Source organism: Panthera onca, chromosome B4, assembly GCF_046562875.1.
Source record: "Panthera onca isolate mPanOnc1 chromosome B4, mPanOnc1 haplotype 2, whole genome shotgun sequence".
Lineage (NCBI taxonomy): Eukaryota > Metazoa > Chordata > Mammalia > Carnivora > Felidae > Panthera > Panthera onca.
In genome coordinates this window covers 135,889,305-135,908,914 of record NC_138345.1, presented here as the reverse complement: position 1 = coordinate 135,908,914, position 19,610 = coordinate 135,889,305, and the positions used below count along the sequence as shown (strand labels likewise).

General features: G+C 49.9%; 1 protein-coding gene across 9 annotated transcripts in view; it reads left to right on the top strand.

Annotated features, from left to right (window-relative positions):
- EFCAB6 (EF-hand calcium binding domain 6) overlaps nt 1–19,610 on the top strand; it is a 244,332-nt gene that overhangs the window by 181,535 nt on the left and 43,187 nt on the right. For all 9 annotated transcript variants that reach the window (XM_078449363.2, XM_078449359.2, XM_078449361.2 and 6 more), the window contains 3 exons: nt 5,488–5,682; nt 10,574–10,729; nt 17,065–17,257. In XM_078449363.2, the coding sequence (XP_078305489.2) occupies nt 5,488–5,682; nt 10,574–10,729; nt 17,065–17,257 (544 nt within the window). The remainder of the gene's footprint in view (nt 1–5,487; nt 5,683–10,573; nt 10,730–17,064; nt 17,258–19,610) is intronic.

The following is a 19,610-nucleotide window of genomic DNA, read 5'->3' as shown; positions in this document are numbered from 1 at the left end:
ATACAGATTTGAGACTCTTTCCTGATTGCACTGTTAATGCAACACTCGTTTTAGAAGTCTCAGAAAATCCGGAAGAGCGTAAAGGAAAAGACAAGACAACAGCAAAGCAGCTGTAATGATAAATGGTGACCTGGTAGTGTGACTTTTCCACCCATCGTGGTCTCAGCTGGTCGTCCTCACCCTCACTCACCCTTCTGGCCTGTTCCTCTCAACCGCTCGGTCTTTGCTGGCAATGGCAGTTTCCCCGCCCTGCTTCGCGCCCCTGGTCCGGCTCTGGACCACAGGGCGGGAGGCGCTGAGCCGGCGACAGGGGGCTGGCCAGCCATGGGTTGTTTAGGCACCAGGAGCCTCCTGCGGTCGCCCGAACAATGGGAGGGGCGTTCTCCCCCACCCAGAGGGAGCTGGGACCGCTGTGACATGCTCTGTCAGCCCGGGGGGTCCGACTGTCAGAATAGGAAAGCCCCCCGACATGGGTAGGTGGACGTGAGCGGACAAATAACGTCTGCTCTTTCAAAAATACAAAATTTAAAAATAGGGTAGAATACAGACAAGGAAAAAAAAATAGCATCCATTATTCACTCAACATTTATTAAGCACCTGTGAAGTACATTAGTTTAGAGCCTCAGATGAGTCTGGAGAGTCTCGTTTATGCTGTGGAAGTAAATTAATGAATTAACCCCCAAATCGCAGTGGCGTAGCACATCGAAGTTTTGTTTCTCCGTTTTGTTTCTTACTCATCCTACGTCTATAGCACATGTAGCATCTCTTCTGGACGCTTCTCTCCCAAGCGGTGATTTGGGGATCTGGCCAGCTTCCAGCCTGTGGCTGCCTTGTCTCAGCGGGGGGCGTCTGCGGAACCACAGGATCACACGGGCTTTGGCGGGCTTCAGCCCCAGGTGACACCCTCCTGCCTGCGGCCTGGGGCTGGTCCACTGCCCTGCTCGGGCACAGGGGCCGGACAGATCGGGGAGCACCTGGGAGTTAAGCGAGCCATACCGTGGACTGGCTTATCGGGGATTAAAGGAACAAAATGTTCGAGCCTGGAGGAGGCTGGTGTGAAAGGAAACCTGCTAACTGAAGCCAAATTAGGATCTGTAAGGAGCAGTGTGTTTGGTTTTGGAGAGCCCGCTAGGAATAAATCACAAGATGGAAGCGTCTTCATTCATGCCTTCATTCATCTGAACAATCATGAAGCAGGGAGTTTCTGAAACTTCCTGCGTTGTAGACCTTGTGCTAGCTTCTGGGGTTCCAGAGATGAGGCAGCCCTCACTCTCAGGCGGCTCACAGCTCAGCAGGGAGGGCAGACAAGGAACGCGACGGTGGCGGTGGCGGGGCGGTGGGAGCCGCGTGCGTGTTCAGGGGAGGGATCCCAGGAGACGCGAGGACACCTGAGCTGAGTCTTAATAAACAGTCATTAGCCAGGGGTGGGGAAGGGCATGCCGGTGAGCAGAGGCCCGGGGCCCGGGGGAGGGGCAGGTCTGAGACGGGAGAGGAAGGCCCTGCCTGTCTCGGCAGAGCCTGTCCAGCACGGGGACCACCGAGAGGACTGCCCAGAACCCACTGTGGGACATGCGCACCATGCTGAGTACATTCTCTAGCCTCGTTTCGCCAGACAGAATTCATCTATTTTGGATCTAAAACAGACTTTGCTGAACAACCATGAAAAAAACACACCGTAAAAATTCACAGAAGACTAAAGCAGGAAAGCAAGTCTCAGGATGAACAGTAGAGATGATTAGTTGTATAAAGCCAGCCGACCAAGTGGACTTGATGGAAAGCTTTGGGGATCACTGGTGCCCCATTTTTGCACATTTCATAATTTCGTAGAAAGTTATATATTGGTATTCCGGCATCAAAAGAAGAGACAGTGCCAAGATGCCTGTGCCAAAGGTACCAGCTCCCTGGGAGCAGCCCGGACTCTCAGGTTCCCAAGAAGCTGGGTCCTCGGCATCGGCTCAGCCACGGCAGCCTCCTGCCTGGAACCTGGGAGCATCGGGCTGTGGGACACCTGGACACGGAGGGCCCCAAGGTGGGAAAGGACTTGAAGGGGTCCAATGAGCAAGGTCTGTAGAGATTAGGAAGGAGGAGACTGAATGGGACACAATGGCAGGGAAGGAGTTTTGGAAGCGCTTGGAGATGACTGGCCACATAGGCTCCTAGCTCAGCATGAAGAACTATTTATGATTCAGGTTGTCTGGCACTCCAGCGGGCGGTCTTTGAAGGGGTGCATTTCCCATCCCTGGCGTGGCTTTACCCAAGGCCAGACCACTACTTGCTGGGGGGCACAGAGGAGGGATCGTGGCCCCAGATGGCTCCAGAACCCGTGATTCCACCAGGACTTGCTGAATGCCGTGGCCATCAGACCACCCTCACAGGCGACACCGGAGAGGATTCCGTGTGTCCCAGGCTGCCTGGCCTGAGTCGTCAGTGGGGCTTACCCCAGACCCCCTGACTCTGGGGTCGGTGTTAGGGGGTAGACCTGTCACTGACGCAAGAGTCGAGCACCTAAACTGAGCACGAAGGACTAAGACTTTCCAGCAAAGCAATCAGTGCGAAGCTATTCGAATCATGAGTGTGACTGAACTGCTGTGTGTACAATAAATGGGCAGGGTAATCTGATCATATCATAAATTAGTGGCCATTGCCACATGCAAATGCAGGCTTTTATGGGTCCTCTGTTTATGTGCACATTTTTCCTAGCACATCTGCTGCCGAACCGTTTTAAAATTCAACCTTTATAGGCAAGTTGATTTTTTAAAATGTTACACAAAGGATTATATAATGAAGGGCGAGGTTATGTAAGCTGAATTAACTCTCTTATTATTCACGTTCACAACAATATTTTAGTCGCAATTGTGCAATCTGGTCTTCCGTTCCCCTGCGATGAGAATAGAATGTTTATGATCTTTATTAATGAAGTAATTAAGAAGCGTCTTTTCATTCAGTTCAAGTGTCACGATTCAGAGTTTGTTGTCAGTAGTCTCTTGTGCACAACACGCCAGGATGGCAGCGCTTCCTGGGGAACACGCGTCCCCTGCCTTCGTTAGCTCAACAGACAAGTATTGATAATGAAGCTTTGGGAGGCCTGTTGCCGGGCGCTGGGAGTCTGTTTGTAAGATAAAGACGGCGTGGTTGCTCCTCGAGGAACTTGCCGTCTGGCAGGGGAGGAAGGCATGTGCTACAGATGCAGAGGCAAAAAGAAGGACGTGGTTGAGCCTGTGGGAGTCAAGCAGCCACAGGACACCGGCGTGTGCTCCCTGGGTGCCAGGCCCTGGTCTAAGCGTTTACCCACCGACCCTCACCAGACCCCAGAGGAATCCAGGGGCGGGTGGAAACACAGCACTTGCGACTTAGGAGGAGAGAGGGGTCGCTTGTCAGTGGGTGGTCTCCGCACCATTCTTTCCGGAGCCCTCCTGCAGGAGTGGGGAGCCCTTGGGGGCTTTATTCAAGGGGGGTCTTGACCAGAGTTGCATTATTCTATCGCTCTGCTGGCCCAAGGCTGGTCGGGCCTGATGCAGTTCAGGGAGAGACGCGCGGCCCTGGGATCACCCTAGGGGCTCAAGGAGTGGCACCCCTCCCTAGGTCCATCGATGGAAAACTCCACTGCCCTTTCTGCAGCCGGAATCTTACCCCCAGTAGCAGGAAGAGCTGTTTGCTAGAGGCCTTGTGCCGTCTGAGCGTCACTACCCTACAAGAATCACAGGACCAGCCTTGGCAAGGAGATACCCCACCGGCCCCCTTTGGTGGTGTGGCACTTTGTTTTGTTTTAGAAACAAAATCCACTGAATGCAGGTAGAATGGTATCGGGGGGGGGGGGGGGGGGTCGCAAGTACGAAGGTTGTACTAATAACAGACACCTGGAAAGGCCTCAGAGGCTTTCATGAATCTAGTCGGAGGGGCGGTCCGGGTGCCGATCTGAGACATTAGGTCTGGGAAGGCCTTTGGCGGTTCCCAGATGAGGGCACAGAGCTCCAGAACGGCTGAGCGCCTTGCCAGGGTCTCCGGGCCTGGGAGCTTGTGTTTGACTTGGAGTTCTCTGCCCTGGGCCACCTCACGATCACTGGGGCGGGGAAGCTCCTTCCTTTGTAAGATAGTACATGACAAAAGTAGGTCCGGGTGCTGATAAGGCAGGTAGAGTCAGACACCGCGGAAGGAAGCTACGAGAGTGTAGGGCACAGAAGCAAGAGTGGGGAGGGGGAGAGGCCTCCGGTTCTGTGGACGCCTCGGGGGAACAGCCCCCTTGGCCTTGGGGAAGGGTGGACAGCATTCCCACGCCTGGAAGGATTTAGCACAGGGGCATGGAGTGTTTGCCTGAACTTCCCACCCCTCACCCCCCACCCACCACCCCACCCCTCGAGGACAAGAGAGTCAGGTAAATAAATACATCTCCTTCATTGCTGCTCAACTGAAGCCGGTGGAAAGGTCTCCGTGTGTCAGAGGCGAGCGAGCATGGGGTTCGGCAGATTTTTCCTCGTCTTGTCAGTTAACGAGCAGAGGGAAGCTCGGCCTCACAAAGGAAAGCCGTCCGCCCTTATGCTCAGACAAACGTCCAAACAGCCTGCCAGAGGATTATGCCCACAACGCTGTTTAAATATAGGCTTGATTCTTGTAACTCTTGAGTTCGTCTGGGAAAAACTCACATCCGCAAATGGCATTTTTATCGGTTAGATGAGGACCAAGATCTTTTGGTAAAAATAAATGCTTTTTTTTTTCCTTAAAAGAAAATTGGCAATTTGCCTTAAAATTTTTATTGAAGTAATTCTATTCTATTTGAATAATGCTGGGAGATAAAAACCCTCCATTACGCCTTTTTTAATGAATTATAATTCAGAAACATCTCACTAATAGAAAATGACATAAAAGGTACGTAGCATAATTCTTATCTTGTTTTCCTTACTGGTCTCGCTCGTTGGTCGTATGTAATTGGCATCTCTTCAAAGAGAAAATGGGGAATTTGAATCAAATGGCCTTCATTTATTTGAGTTTTAAGATTGAATATGTTTTTTGAAGGACTTTCTTCTAAACCTTAACATAGTCCTTACATGTAGGTGCTCAATAAAAAAAAAAAAAAAAACACAAAAAAACACACTGCTGAATGAATGGAAAGCTTGATTTTCATTTTCTGTGGCCACGGACATCTTTCTCACAGCATGACAAGTGCATGAATTCGGACGCCCTCTCGGGGTGGCCAAGCTCACCTCACGTGAGGTGTGATCGTTCTGTTGATAAGAGGTTTCCTAGTTTGATGTGCCTGTGAATCACCTAGGGATCTTGTTAAATGCAGATTCAGGTCAGGTCTGGGTGACCCCAGAGACTCTGCATTTCCGGCTCCCCCCGTTGAGCGGCGCTGCCCATCTGCAGGGCGCACCGCGTGGCGAGGAACCAGACGAGCCCCCACCTTGCCCCCAAACAGTGCAGATATTGTCAGAACACTGAGCACCCACACACCGTGGTGGCTACTGACAAGGGTCCTGTTTGTTTCTGAAGCTATGACACCGACGGAAGAGGACACATAACTTACCAAGAATTTTTACAGAAATTGGGGATTAACTACTCGGCAGACATTCATCGGCCCTATGCCGAGGACTACTTCAACTTCATGGGCCATTTCACGAAGCCACAGCAGGTGCACGAGGAGGCCCGACAGCCGCAGCAGAGCCCAGACAGGGCCGCGCCGGCCAGGTGAGTGCGTAAGTATCGCGGGACCGTGAGCTGGCCACCTGTTCGACGCGTACCCTTGCAGCCAAAGTGGGTTTGAAGTGGTACCTCCCAGTGCTGGCAAAGTCGTCATGAAATTCTCCTCGCTGCTGTAGGTTCTCGAAATGGGTGCGAGGTCGCAGAGTTATAAAGGAGTTAAAGAGCTGTGAGCCGTCTTCAGTCACGGCCTCACATCATTCCTGTTTTGTAGGTCACCTTTGAGAACTTTTCAGGTGTTTACTAACCTACACACCCGGGACCCACCCCTCGCCCAACCAGATGGCAAGTTCCAGAAGGACATGCCCGTCTTCGTGTAGTGCAGAACACTGCCTGACTCCTCGTAGACACCCCATGAACCTCTGTTGGTGAATGGATGAATGAATGAATGGATGAATGAATGGATGGATGGATGGATGGATGAATGGATTCATGAATGAATGGATGGATGAATGAATGAATGGATGGATGAATGAATGGATGCATGGATGAATGAATGAATGAGTGAATGAACAAGACATATTCCTTAGCTCAGTACTTCCACTTGGGGAACTTTATCCCAGAGAAATAATGTAGTAGAAGCCAACCGTTTAGTGGTTGGAAGATACGATTTCTAGCGTGTCTTCAACAACAACTAAAAGGGACACCTGCCAGTCACAGTGAGCGTGCTGCTGCCTTATAAAGTATGGCCCCAGGAATATGAAAAACTACATGCCTGTTCAGTTAGCATCGTGAAGACTGGAAAATGTTTGTGATCAAAGGGTGATTGGAAATGACATTTTAACCAGTAAGTGTATCATGACTGGAACCACGTCAAACGTGGGTGCCTGTTCACAAGGACCAGAAGATGATGTGCGAGGGGTAGTGTGTTGTATTTGGATGATGGGACTGTATATTACTATCTTCAAAGTTTAAAACCAGTTACTAATGTACTACTTAAAAAAAATTATAACACAGGATGGGGTGCCTGGGTGGCTCAGTCACTTAAGTGTCCAATGTTGTCTCCGGTCCTGATCTCGCGGTCCGTGAGTTCGAGCCCTGCGTCGGGCTCTGTGCTGACGGCTCGGAGCCTGGAGCCTGCTTCGGATTCTATGCCCCCCTCTCTCTCTCTGCCCCTCCTCTGCCCGCTCGCACTCTGTCTCTCTTTCTCTCAAAGATAAATAAACATTAAAAAGATTTTTTTAATTTATAACAGGAGAAAATTTTGCTGCATTCGATGTAACTATCAAGCCATGGGACAGATGTCCCTGATCAGTCCCAGGCCCTGGTGGTCTCCCGTCAGCACCCACCAAGGCTGGGACTCTAGCTCCATGCTGTTCTCATCTGTGTTTCTGTCTGTTGCCTGTCACTTCAGCTCTCTGTCACCACCACCACCTCAAATGGCACCGGAATGAGCGAATGGGTTGTTGCTGAAGAATCCCCAAAGGAAATAAGAACCCCCAAGGGCACAGGGAAGAAATGTAATGGCTAAATGGGGTTTACGAGAAAAGCAGTTCAAACACACCTCTGAATGAGGTCCCAAGTTCACTGAGTTATGAAGCCTGAAGCAAGAGAATCGAATTTGTGAGATTTGAAGTAAAACTATGCTTAGTAAAACTAAGATTGGTATAAATCAAATATGCCATAAAACTAATGAGAAAGTGGAATTTATCTTTACCAGACAGGGCTGGCCTCATTACCCACTCGTGTCTTCCCTCCTGCCACTTGTGAGTAATGAGGCTCCAAGAGAAATCTCACATCCTCGGCGGGCTCACGCCGCATTCTTCCTCTTCTTGAGTTTCCGTTTATTGTGCAAACGTGGATCGCAGCGGAAAGAACTGGGAGCCACCAAACAGTGTCTCTCAGATCCCCGAGCTCAGTTAACTGATTCACACTCACCCTGCCCTCTCTGCCACCAGCACACTTTCTGACCAAAGAAGGCAAGCCTGATTTCATGAAAATGCATGACCGACTTCTGTTTCCTCAAAGACGTCAGGTTATAAAATTGTCGAGTAACTTTGCCCTTCAGAATGGCCCGCTTTCAAATTTGGGGACAGTGAGTCTTCCTGGTGTTTCCAGGATCTTCTAGCTCCTCGGATGAGAAATGAGGAGACAGGTCTGTTACAGTGACCGAAATTTTGATTTGCCTCTTAAATCTGAGAGAACTTGTTTGGCGTGCCAGAAATACATCTTAAAAAATTATGAAAAATCCTTTTTCAAACTCATGCTTGTTTTCCACACCTTGCTCTATTTTGCCCAAGTCTGAGTTGAAGATTTGAATCAGAGCAGAAAGAGTGAACCAGCCACAGAAGCCATGGCCTGTTCGAAAATCGGATCGGGAGGTGTGTGAACAAAACCAGCAGAGCCGGGCCCGGCAAGGTGGTGTCGGGGAGGGCTCTGTGGCCATCCCACTGGCCATGACTGTGCCCTCTTCAGACTCTGACTCGTTGTCCGGACCAGGAGCCAGCCACGGGCCCGGAGCAGTGGCAGCCTGTCCCAGAGTGTCGGCCCACGCTCGTTCAGTTCAGCGGTATGGTGTGATCTGTGCCCGAAACCCTCATTTACTCTGTGCGCATATTTACTCTGCAAGGGAAGTAATTACTGCCTAGAAACCAGTCCAAGAAATGCTGAATGCCTCAATTTTCTAAAAATATGTATCTCAAAAAATGTTTTGATTTTTTTATACCTTCATTTGCTTTCATTTTGAAGGATTAAGTGGAATATAATAGTTGTGATGACGAGTAATCATTCTGTAATGCGGGACTGAATTCAGCACACACCTGTAAGGGAATCCAGAATGTTGCCGCTGTTGGTATACATTTGCCGAACGGTTAACGCAGCTCATTTGTATCCGTGGCTCAAACGAGCTCAGTCCTCAGTTGGCCAGCTCCAAACTGGAGGCCAGGGAGGGAAGGGGGCAGATGATGACCCACGTAGCTTCCAAGTCAGTGCCACTGTCCCCATCTGACCTGCACGCTCCCGCTCAGCTTCCCCCCGACTCTCCTGTCTGGGTGGATTCTTTTTTCTAGGCATGCTCAAGGAACTGCTGTCTCCACAAATACATATCTGGGGTGGTAGACAATTACCGGCAAAGATTCCGGGTTTGGAATTTATAGCACAGTCTCTTCCCTGAATAAGAACCCCACAGCCCAGCCCGAGCCCGAGCCTGCCAGACGAGCATGTCGCTCTTCTTAGAGACCTGGGTGAGCCGAGGTCATGGAATTTACAATCAGTTCACCAAGGCCAGGTGCAAGATTGTTCATGCTGAAAGGTTTCTACACTTGTTTTAGTCCCTTAACAATATTTGTATTTTTCCCCCCCATCGGGGAAGAATTTTCTTGACAGATGGAGTCATACATTCTTGAACATGTTCTCTAAGGAAAACAGCCCTCCCGCAGGGGCTGTGGCCAGGCGCCGCCTCTGTCCCTGCGAGAGGCAGGCCTGGATGGGCCCACTTTACAGACGGCACTCTTGTCCCTCGTCTGTAACGTGAGGAGATAGTTACCCACCTCCCTTGCAGGGTTGTTGAGAAGAGTCAGTGGGAGAACGTACATGAAGCCCACACAGCTCCAGCTTTGCCCATCGACGCCCACAAATGGTGGCTGCGTTTCCTTCTTTCTTCCTTCCTTCCTTCCTTCCTCCCTCCCTCCCTCCCTCCCTCCCTCCCTCCCTCCCTCCCTTTCTTTTTCTTTCTTTCTTTCTTTCTTTCTTTCTTTCTTTCTTTCTTTCTTTCTTTCTTTCTTTCTTTCTTTCTTTCTTTCTTTCTTTCTTTCTTTCTTAGTTTATTGTGAGAGAGAAAGAGCCAGCAGGGGAGGGGGCAGAGAGAGAGGGAGACCAAGAATCCCAAGCAGGCTTCATGCTGTCAGCGCAGAGCCCGACGCGGGGCTCGAACTCACCAACTGCAAGATCATGACCTGAGCCGAAATCAAGAGTCAGACACTTGGGCCGCCTGGGTGGCTCAGTCAGTTAAGCGTCCAACTTCGGCTCAGGTCAGGATCTCGCAATCAGTGAGTTCGAGCCCCGCGTCCGGCTCTGTGCTGACAGCTCGGAGCCGGGAGCCTGCTTCGGATTCTGTGTCTCCCTCTCTCTCTGCCCCTCCCTCGCTCATGCTCTGTCTTTCTCTCTGTCAAAAATACATTTAAAAAAAAGAGTCAGACTCTTAACTGACTGAGCCACCCAGGCGCCCCTGGTGGCTGTGTTTCTTAACAACACAGTACCTAATAAAACTAATAAAATGCCAAATGCCTAGGCGTCTCTGCCCCTGAACCCAGGAGAGCTCTCTGGGGATGGGGGGTGACACCCATATCTGCTCGAGTGCCTCTCTCCCCGAGAGGCGTACCTGCACCTCCCCATGGGAATTGCAGCCTGCTCCCAGGCGGGGTCCTCAGTCCTGCTCCGCAGTCTCCACTGACCCCCTGCGCAGTGTTCCCGATGTCTTCTGTCTCAAGCCGGCCTCGCCCCACTGGGATGAAAGTTCTTCTGGGGATGCCTGTTTGAGCCCCTAGACGCGTCCCGATGCCCAGAGCCGTAGCTGGCATGTAAGAGGTGCTCCCCCAGTTTTCACCGAGCGCATCGAGGAGCATCGCTCTCTGTAGTTTTTAATTCCTTGTTCTATTTTTAAAGTAACAAATTCTAGTAAAAAAAAAAAAAAAAACAAGGTTGCAATTTCTATAATATAGTTCTGCTAAAGATAATAATAATAAGATGATAACGGTACAAACTCACTATTTTTTCCAGAACACCTTTTAATGCAAAAGTTACACCAAGGCTGCAAGACGCCTTCAAGATCAGTTCCTCGACGACCCAGCAAATCATCACATTAGAACAATCACCAACCCTTGCTTTAAAGAAATGATCTGTTTTCCTGGTTTGGGGACGCCTCAAACGTATTCTCTTTCAGGGACAAGCTTAAAGACCACTATCAAGATATCAGCAAAGCACTCACCAAAGTCGATCCATCCCCAAGTGGCTACATACCCGTAAGCAAGATGCAGGAAGCGTTGCGGGGATGCGGCTGTTACCTGAAGGAAGAGGACCTGACCGATCTTCTGAACAGGTTTTCTTCCACTGGGTTCACTGTGCCTCTCACATAGACGGGACGGGAAAACGGGCCGGCGCATTGCTTTCGCTTCTCCCTCCCTGCCCGTTCCGACAGCCTTTCGCCACCGAGGTGACGCCCAGGCATCCCCGTGGCCCCGTTGTAAGCGGCTTGAGTCAACCCCCAGCACAAGGAGAATGCAGCCTCCGAATTTCCCCGTCCCCGGAGTCAACAAGTCTGACGGCTTCACTGATCCCTTCTGGTCCTTGAGTCGAATGTCTAAGTGACAAGCTTCTGTAGCTGCTTCCCGGTTTGTAACTTTTAGACGGTGTCTGTCTGTTGACTCCGTACCCGGAAGCTGTGGGTTTAACCGGCACCCACCGCCTCACCCACTCCGCCCCCCGCCTCTCTGTGGAGCCCACACACGCTTCCCTCCACGGGCCACCGTGCCGCTGCATGACGGTTTCGGGTAGATCAGTATTCGGGGTTTGCAACATCATGACTTGTTTCACGGATCGCTTTTCCCCTCCTGCGTAGCATTTTGTTTTCCCCGGAATTAATAATTATCTTTTCTTTCTTTCCTGTTTGCTTCGTTTCCTGCGTACTTACGATCAGTAATTAAACCCCCAACTCACCTCCGGTTGTAAAATCTTTTTCTACGGTGTTCACACTCATCTTCCTGGATGGCCTTTGTCATGTCCTTTAATTCTGAGAAAGTTTCTTGATGATTTCATTGACTTCCTCTCCCGTTCTTTGGGAAACTCCTATTTTTATTGGACATTCAACCACGTAGGATGTTTCCTTATATACATCTTTAAGTTTATTTATTTTCTTTGAGAGAAAGAGTGAGCAGGGAGGGGCAGAGAGAGAGAATCCCAAGCAGCCTCCACGCTGTCAGCACAGAGTCCAACGCGGGGCTCGATCCCAGGAAGCGCGAGATCATGACCTGAGCCGAAGTTGGATGCTCAACCGACTGAGCCACCCAGGCGCCCCCCTCCCCCTTTTTGTTACAGTTTATGTTTCATTATATTTTAAAGTCTTTTCCATCTTCCATCTTTTCCTTCCTGCTTCCCCGTCCGGAAGATTTCTTCAATTTCACTCTCAACCCTTTCTTTTGGGACTTTTGTTTCTGCCATCACACTTAACCATATTTCTAATGACCAGAACTTGTCTTTGTTCCCAGGGTATTCCTCTTTCGGAGCATCACGTTCTCGTGTCCTGGATGTGTGATCTCATTTCTCTGGCGGTGTTAACGATGGAATTTTTTTTTAAAGTTTTCTTTGCCTGAGGAGTCTCTCCTCCGTGTTGCTTTTTTCTACTAGTTTCCTTGTTCGAAAGTCTCCACATTAAGAGTGAGGTCCTAAGAAGCAGGTTAGAAGTTCCGTGCAGAGGGGTAGAACTTACTGACTTTGCTTTGAACTTTCAGTGTGGACTACTGTGGCAGGGCAGTCTGGCATGTGGTTTCTTTGGAGGAACCCCAGTGTCAGGATCTTTAAAATTTGGAGAGGGGGGCAGTGCTGGTCAGATTTCCCAGAGACTGGTGTTGACACGTAACATATAGGGATGCCCCGTTACATTTGAATTCCGGAGAAACAATAATATTTTCAGTTTAAGGATGAGCCATGCAATATTTGGGATACATTTATGTTAAAATTATTTTGTTTGTCTGAAATTCCAATTTAACTGGGTGCCCTCCTAGATTATCGTTGGTCTGTTTTTGTAAATCTGGCAGCCCAACCAGAGAAGATTCTCTGGTCCCCTGCTGCCGGCAGTCTGGGAGCTGATTGGGAGGGGAAGCCTGGAAGTTTCAGCAGTCGGCGTGATAGGCTGAATAACGCCCCCCAAAGATACCCCGGTCCTAATTCCTAGAACCTGTGAATGTGACGTGAGACGGAAAATGAGTCCTTGCAGGTGTGATTAGGGGTCTTGAGGTGGGGAGATGATCCTGGATCATCCGGGTGGGCCTCAGATCACCAGTGTCCTTTTGAAAGTGAGTCAGGGAGAGGCGTCACCCAGACATGAGCACAGGGGGAGAACTTCGCCCAGAGGTGAGCACAGGGGGAGAAATCGGCATAGCGTGGCCACCAGCCAAGGATCTCCAGCAGCCACCAGAGGCTGGAGATGCAGAACAGATTCTCCCATAGCCTCTGGAGGGAACACGGCCCTGGCGACACCTTGATCTTGGCCCAATAAAACCGATTTCTGACTTCTGGTGTCCAGAACCGTAAGAAAAGAAATGTGTGATGCTTTGAGCCACCCGCTACTCTCTGGTGTTTTGTTGCAGAGCCATAGAAAACTATTTAGTACAATCAGGATGTAAACTTCCGCTTAATCCCTCTTTGCATTAAGAACCCTCCCTATCTTGCACTAGGGACGCACGCTTTTCAGTTGAGAAACACTGACTCCAGAGAGCACGAATTCTAGAGCCCCCCTTGCGAGTGCTGGGGGAGGGGCACAGGTACCCAGACGCTTGGAATTTGGGGAGGGACATGGGGCCCAAGTGCTCCCTGCACACACTTTTAACCAGTCCTTCTGGTTTTCTTTTCCTTTTTATATGACGTAATTGTTTTCTTTTTTTCCTTCTCTTTATTTTGTTCATCACGGTAAGTATCCCCCATCCCCCCTCCAGCTCCCCTCTGGTAACCAGCATTGTGTTCTCCATAGTTAAGAGTTTGTTTCTTGGTTTGTTTTGTCTTTTTTTTTTTTCCCTCTGCTCGTTTGTCTTGTTTCCTAAATTCCACTTATGAGTGAAATCATACGGCATTTGTCTTTCTCTCTCTGCCTCCAGTCACTTAGCGTTGTGGTCTCTAGTTCCATCCATGTCTTTGCCAGTGGCGAGATTTCATTCTCTGTGACGGCTGAGTAATTTTCCATTGTGCGCACCCACCACCTGTCCTTTATCCATTCGCCTGTTGACGGGCACTTGGGCTGCTGCCATAATTTGGCTCTTGTCGATAACGCTGCTATGAGCATCCGTGTGCATGGATCCCACCGAATGCGTGTCTTTGTACCTTGGGGGTAAATACCCAGTGCGACTACCGTATGGTGGGCTGGGTCTATTGGTAACTTTTTGAGGAAGCTCCATGCTAGTTTCCACAGTGGCGGCACCAACGTGCGCTCCCACCAACAGTGCCCGAGGGTTCCCTTTTCTCCGCGTCCTCGCTGACACCCGTGGTTTCCTGTGTTACTGATTTTAGCCGTGCTGACGGGTGTGAGGTGACATCCCATGGTGATTTTGATTTGCGTTTCCCTGAGGATGAGGGATGGGGAGCATCTGGTCCTTCTGTTTTTAACCCCACGTTGATGCCTACCTCTAGCTGGAGAGGGGCCCCCGTGAGTCTCTTGCCCGCACACGGTCCGTTCACGGCCCCGACCGGTTTTCCGCGGTGTCTTTTAAGTGTTCCTTCCAGCTTCCGGCTCCGAAGGCTTTCAGTCTAGGAAAGCAGATCTTAGCTGTAATTCTCTGTATTTGCCCGGATCCCTCCAGACTTGGGGGAGACGTTTTGCCCTGTGACCTCAGTTCTCTTGGGGGACAAGGGAAAGCTGTTGGCTTTCAGTCTGTTGGACTTTTTTTCTTACTGTCAGGACAGAGCGACACCTCCCGTTTCTGCGCGTGCCAGCCTCCCCTCCTCTTTCTACCACTGTCCCTCTCTGACTCTTCCATGTCCCGTCTTTTGTCAGGTGCGGTTTTAATTTGGGGAAAAGGAAGTTCAAGTTAACCTTCTATCCTGCAGCCACAACCAGGCCTTCTGTGCTTGGTTCACAGGTTGATTCTAAAACTCAAAAACCGTTGACCAGCATTTCACAATTATGATTATGTGTTCAGTGCCCACAGAATGAACGAAAACTAGCTTTGCTCCCGATGGCACCATCCCTGAGCCTCTGTGTCCACCTTGTTGTAGGCAAACCTGGGTACCCATGCGTCTTTTCTAGGTCACATGGGGGAAGGTGGTTCTTTGTGTAAGCTGTTTCCAGGAACGTGATGAGCTCTTTTCTAGGAACCCGGGGCTCAGTTAAAATTGAACATTGTCACCCTTCCGCTTTCCCCAACACTCCACCCCACTTACAGCTCTCCCAGGTGTTCCTTGGTACCCTCCACTCTGGAGCCGGGCCCCCACATTGTCCTGTCCCAGGTCTGTCCCTACCATTCCCCAGCAAGGTTGGATCCCATTCCCGTTTCCTGTATCACATACCTATTTATTTATTTATTTATTTATTTATTTATTTATTTATTTATTTTAAATGTTTACTTATTCTTGAGAGAGAGACAGACAGACAGACAGGGCTTGAGAAGGGGAGGGGCAGAGAGAGAGGGAGACACAGAATCCAAAGCAGGCTCCAGGCTCTGAGCTGTCAGCATACAGCCCAACGTGAGGCTCAAACTCACGAATCACGAGATCATGACCCGAGCTGAAGTCAGACGCTTAACCCACTGAGCCACCCAGGCGCCCCGCCCCCCCCCCCCCGTTTTTATTTCTTAATTTCCATCCTTGTTTTGTTGGAGTACTTCCTGAAGTAACTTTCTAAGAAAGGGCAGACAAGAAATAAATTTTCTGAGTTCTTTGTCTGAAAAAAGTTATTTAATCTCCTTCACACAGATTGCTGGCCTGTCTGAGCATAGAATCCTAAGGAGAAAATAATTTTTTCTTAAAATGTTGAAACCATTACTCAATTGTGTTTGAGCTGAGAGAAGTTCAATGCAGTGTGTGTGTGTGTGTGTGTGTGCGCGTGTGTGTGTAACGGAAGAAGAATCATTTCATCCTCAAATATGCCTATACGTTCTCTTCTTCCTTAAACAGGATCTCCTCTCACTAAATGTATTTCCAGCTGAACAAGAATTCGTATGCATTCAATGAATAAATCATAGAAAACGGCACCAGATAAATAATTAACTAAATGATTGTAAGAGAGTCTTGTTAAAATATAGTTAGGCTTGGTACTTTTATAAATAACAACAAAAAGACTGTGGAATTTCTGTAGTCCACCTTTCAATGGGGGTGATCAACTTTTTTTTTACAAATTGAAACCTTAATAAGGATCCATCGCTCAATTGCTTGTTTCTTCTCAAAGACCTCTTGATGATAAACATCTCTGTTATTTGTAATTATATGTAGATTATTCATTTCTAGATCCAAAATAGACTTTTCTAAATAATACTGCGATTAGCATATGCATTTGATTTTATTACTAAATTTTAATACCAAGTTGGCAATTTATCCTGCTGATGAAATAGAGTTGATTAGCCTTTCCCCCCATGTCTCCATCATAGGAGCCAGCGACGCGGGGCCTGTGGAAGGCCGCTCTGCAGCTGTGGGTTGGAAAAGCACAGCTCTTGGCTCATTTTCTTTGGAAGCAGATATCTGAGTCACTAGAAACTTCTCTCTCTGGCTTACCAACATTCCACACTGTTCTTCTCTGACGTGGACTCCATCCCACGGAAAGAAAGCTTAGGTGTTAAAGTGCCAGTATTCCCCAGAGAATTTAAGTGACCAAAAAACGTGAACTTTGAATGCAATTAAACTTTATTTTGCATCAGTTTACATCTTTAAATAGGATCTATGTTCTCATGAAACTTTGGGATTTTCTCTCGCCGTATTTTCTTCTCGAATGTAAAGGTATTTTCTTGTGTGTCAGAGTGGAGGGCAGGGAGGGGTCTCCACATGGCTGTCCTCATTGAGACATGCGCTCAGAATTTCTATCTGAGAAAATACTAAGCTGTGTAGGTTTTGTGAAACTGTCCTCTGAATGCTTTCAGCTTGACCACTCAGTTCCGACCAGTCTTGAAAAAGAACTTGACATACATTTTACTCAGTTCCTCTTGCCCTTTCCACTGCCTTTGTTTGACATGTTTCTCTTTTCTTCCACCTCCCCCAACCGTTTCTCAGTCCAGCCCTCATGAGCCGAGGTCTCGATGACCACAGCCCTGAGCCCGCACACCCTCCAGTCTTATTTCCTGACCGCCCCTGATGCCACTGTCGGGTGTATCTTCCCATAACACTGCCCTGCCCCTCCTCGTCTCTGCGGAGGCATCTTTGTTTGCCCCAGTCAGTGCATCAGGTTCCTAAGCTGGGCCTCCTTTTCCCTTCTTCTGCTGTCCAAAGCTGTGAGCCCCGCGGTCCAGGCTTTAAGTCTGTGGCCCCCGCAGCCCTCACCTCGCTCATATTGCAGTATCGGTGTGTGCCCGTCTGCTCTCATAGCTAACTGACAGGTGAGCACCTGCGGGCCAGAGAACAGCGTCCTAACGTTGTTCCTGTTCTGCACACTGTTCTGTGCTCAGCAGCTCTTTGTTGAATGAATAAGCAGTGGGGTTGCTCTTTGTAATTAATATATTCCTTTCTTTCTTTGGGGACAAGTTGGGGAATCAGCTGGCACGATAACTCCTTCAATTACCTTGACTTCTTGAAGGCGGTGGAGAACAGCAAGCCAACAAGACCTCCGCCAAAAGAAAAAGAGGGCGTGCCCCTCAGTTTTGCGACACTAGACCCGGCGGAGGTTGTGAAGAGTATCCAGGAAGTGGTCGACTCCTCCGATGCGGCTTTGTCAACGGTATGACAGAGCGAAACGTAGTTTTACTTTAGAAACCGAGGTCCCGGTGCTCATGTGAATTCACGAAGAGCCGCTGTCAGCCCTCCCCTCCTCCCGGCCCCCCGCCCCTCTCTTCACTCTCGTGGGGTGTCAGAACTCAGATGGGTCAGGCAAGATCAGCTTGTGCCTTTGAGCGCATGTGTACCCGTGTTTGCTCTATAATATGGAGCTGCCAGGATTGTGCCCAGCGTGTGCTCTCTGAGGTAGGAGTGCTCAGTGTTTAGCAGGTGCTGTGTCTGCAAGGGCAAGGGGCTCTGGGCAGAGAGGGCAGAGCACAGAGGTCCCGAGGGGAGAGCAGGCCCAGTGTGTCCCGTGAGCACCGGGCCCATAGCACCAGGTGGCCTTGGAGAGGTTGCCCGGGGCCCGGCTGTGGCACAAAGACTCATCGGGAAGGACACCGGGAGCCAGGCGACGTGCAAGGTGCCCCCCCAAGTACAGTGACAGATACTTGACCGCTGACATCTGTATGACACTGCAGAGCGTGTAGGGATGATGCTGTGGCCCGTGCTGGAGTCCTTGGAAAACAGTGCTGTGGCCGTGCCCGTGGTGGGACGGCGGTCCCCGAGACTGGTCCATACCTCCATTTCCCCTACAGCAGCGGCAAGAAGAGAAAATGCTGTGTGCAGAGGGCAGGCCTCGCGGTTTAATGAGATCGAAGGTTCAAAGCAGCCGGGGCCATGCTGGACACAGAGCAAGACTGTCCTTCAGACATCCCCCGAGTGAATAATCCCCTAGGGTATGGCGGCAAGGTGGGCTCTGGGGTCCAAGCATAAGGGACTAGAGAGAGGGAGAAAGGCAAGTGCCACGCAGCCAGCCTGTGAAAGTTCTAGAATGTCAGCCAACTTGACCTTTGTGCTGGTGAGCAGACATTTTTCACATCTAGGAGTTCTCTGTGAGCATTTAAGATTTTTATGTCTTTATTTTAATGATTCTGCAAAGATAAACATTAGTCTGAACACGTGGGTCATCTGGAAAGCACACAGGCCATCTTCTACGCACCTTCCAGCGCCCGTGTGTGAGATGGCGCTGGGCCCAGCGGTCACCCCATGAGCATTGCGAACACGGATGTCCACCGGGATGAGGGTCATAGAGACGATGAAGGGGCCCAGGCAGTGGCCGCAGCAGGCCGGAGACCCAGCCCTGTTGAAAGGACAGCTTCTCCTCAGTCTCAGCCGACTGTTGCTGAGCTGAAAACTGGCCCCACTTTGCTAGAGCTTTCCATTTTTCATGAGACGCTCTGAAACCTCCTGGTTTCTAAATGTCAGGACATATTTCAGGTTTTTAAAGCACTCTCCAGACCAAACAAGTCCATTTGCGGGATGGTTTTGCCTCTTTCTGACGTAAAGTGGCACTGTTAACATCCATCAGGATGTTTCTCAAACTGAAGTTCGTGGAACCTCTAGGGGGAACCATGATTCTCACCTCTGAGAAACACTCCTTAGGCAGTGATGTTTTAAGCAAGAGAGTGAGGTCGGGCCAAGAGAGCGGCAGATGGAAGGGAGAGAGGGCATCTGGGGCAGCGAGGCACAGAAGGAATGGCGAGGTCTGAGGACAGCCATCAGCGAGGATACCGGGCACGTTTGTGCGTCTTTGCATATCACTGGAGATGTGTCTCAGATGCATCTTGTTTCTGAAACGACATCACGATGACTTATATCTCTATGGAGTTTATAGATTGCCCAGCACACTGCCTTCTGTCTTTTGGTTAATGTTTATTTTTGAGAGGTAGAGACAGAGACAGGGCGCAAGCAGGGGGTGGGGCAGAGAGAGAGAGGAGACACAGAATCCGAAGCAGGCTCCAGGCTCCGAGCTGTCAGCACAGAGCCCGACCTGGAGCTCGAACTCACGAACCGCGAGATCGTGACCCGAGCCGAAGTCGGACGCTTAACCGACTGAGCCACCCAGGCGCCCCTCAGCGCACTGCCTTCTAACGTCCTCGTAACACAGATGCTCAGCTGACTGGGCTCATTTTTATGGTCATCCTCCACATTTGTTGAGATCAACTATGTGTCCAGTACATGTACAGCTGTTTTCGGGCCATAGTAAAACAACAGTGTGAGTTGCAAAGTCTGTCTTTTCCTACCACAGAAGCTAAGGTCATGGAGGTTAAGATCTCATGGTAGGAAAGCAGAGGTGGAATTCAAAGTCCACTTCTGAGCAGAGGTGGGGCGGAGGGGGGTGTCCCGGGTTTTTCCACCACCCACGGCTTTGTCCCGTTACCACACGCTAAATAAAAACTTGACGCTAGACGGTATTTTAAGGTTAATTTGGTTACACACTTATCACCACCCCCATGGACGGATGGGATGGGCTT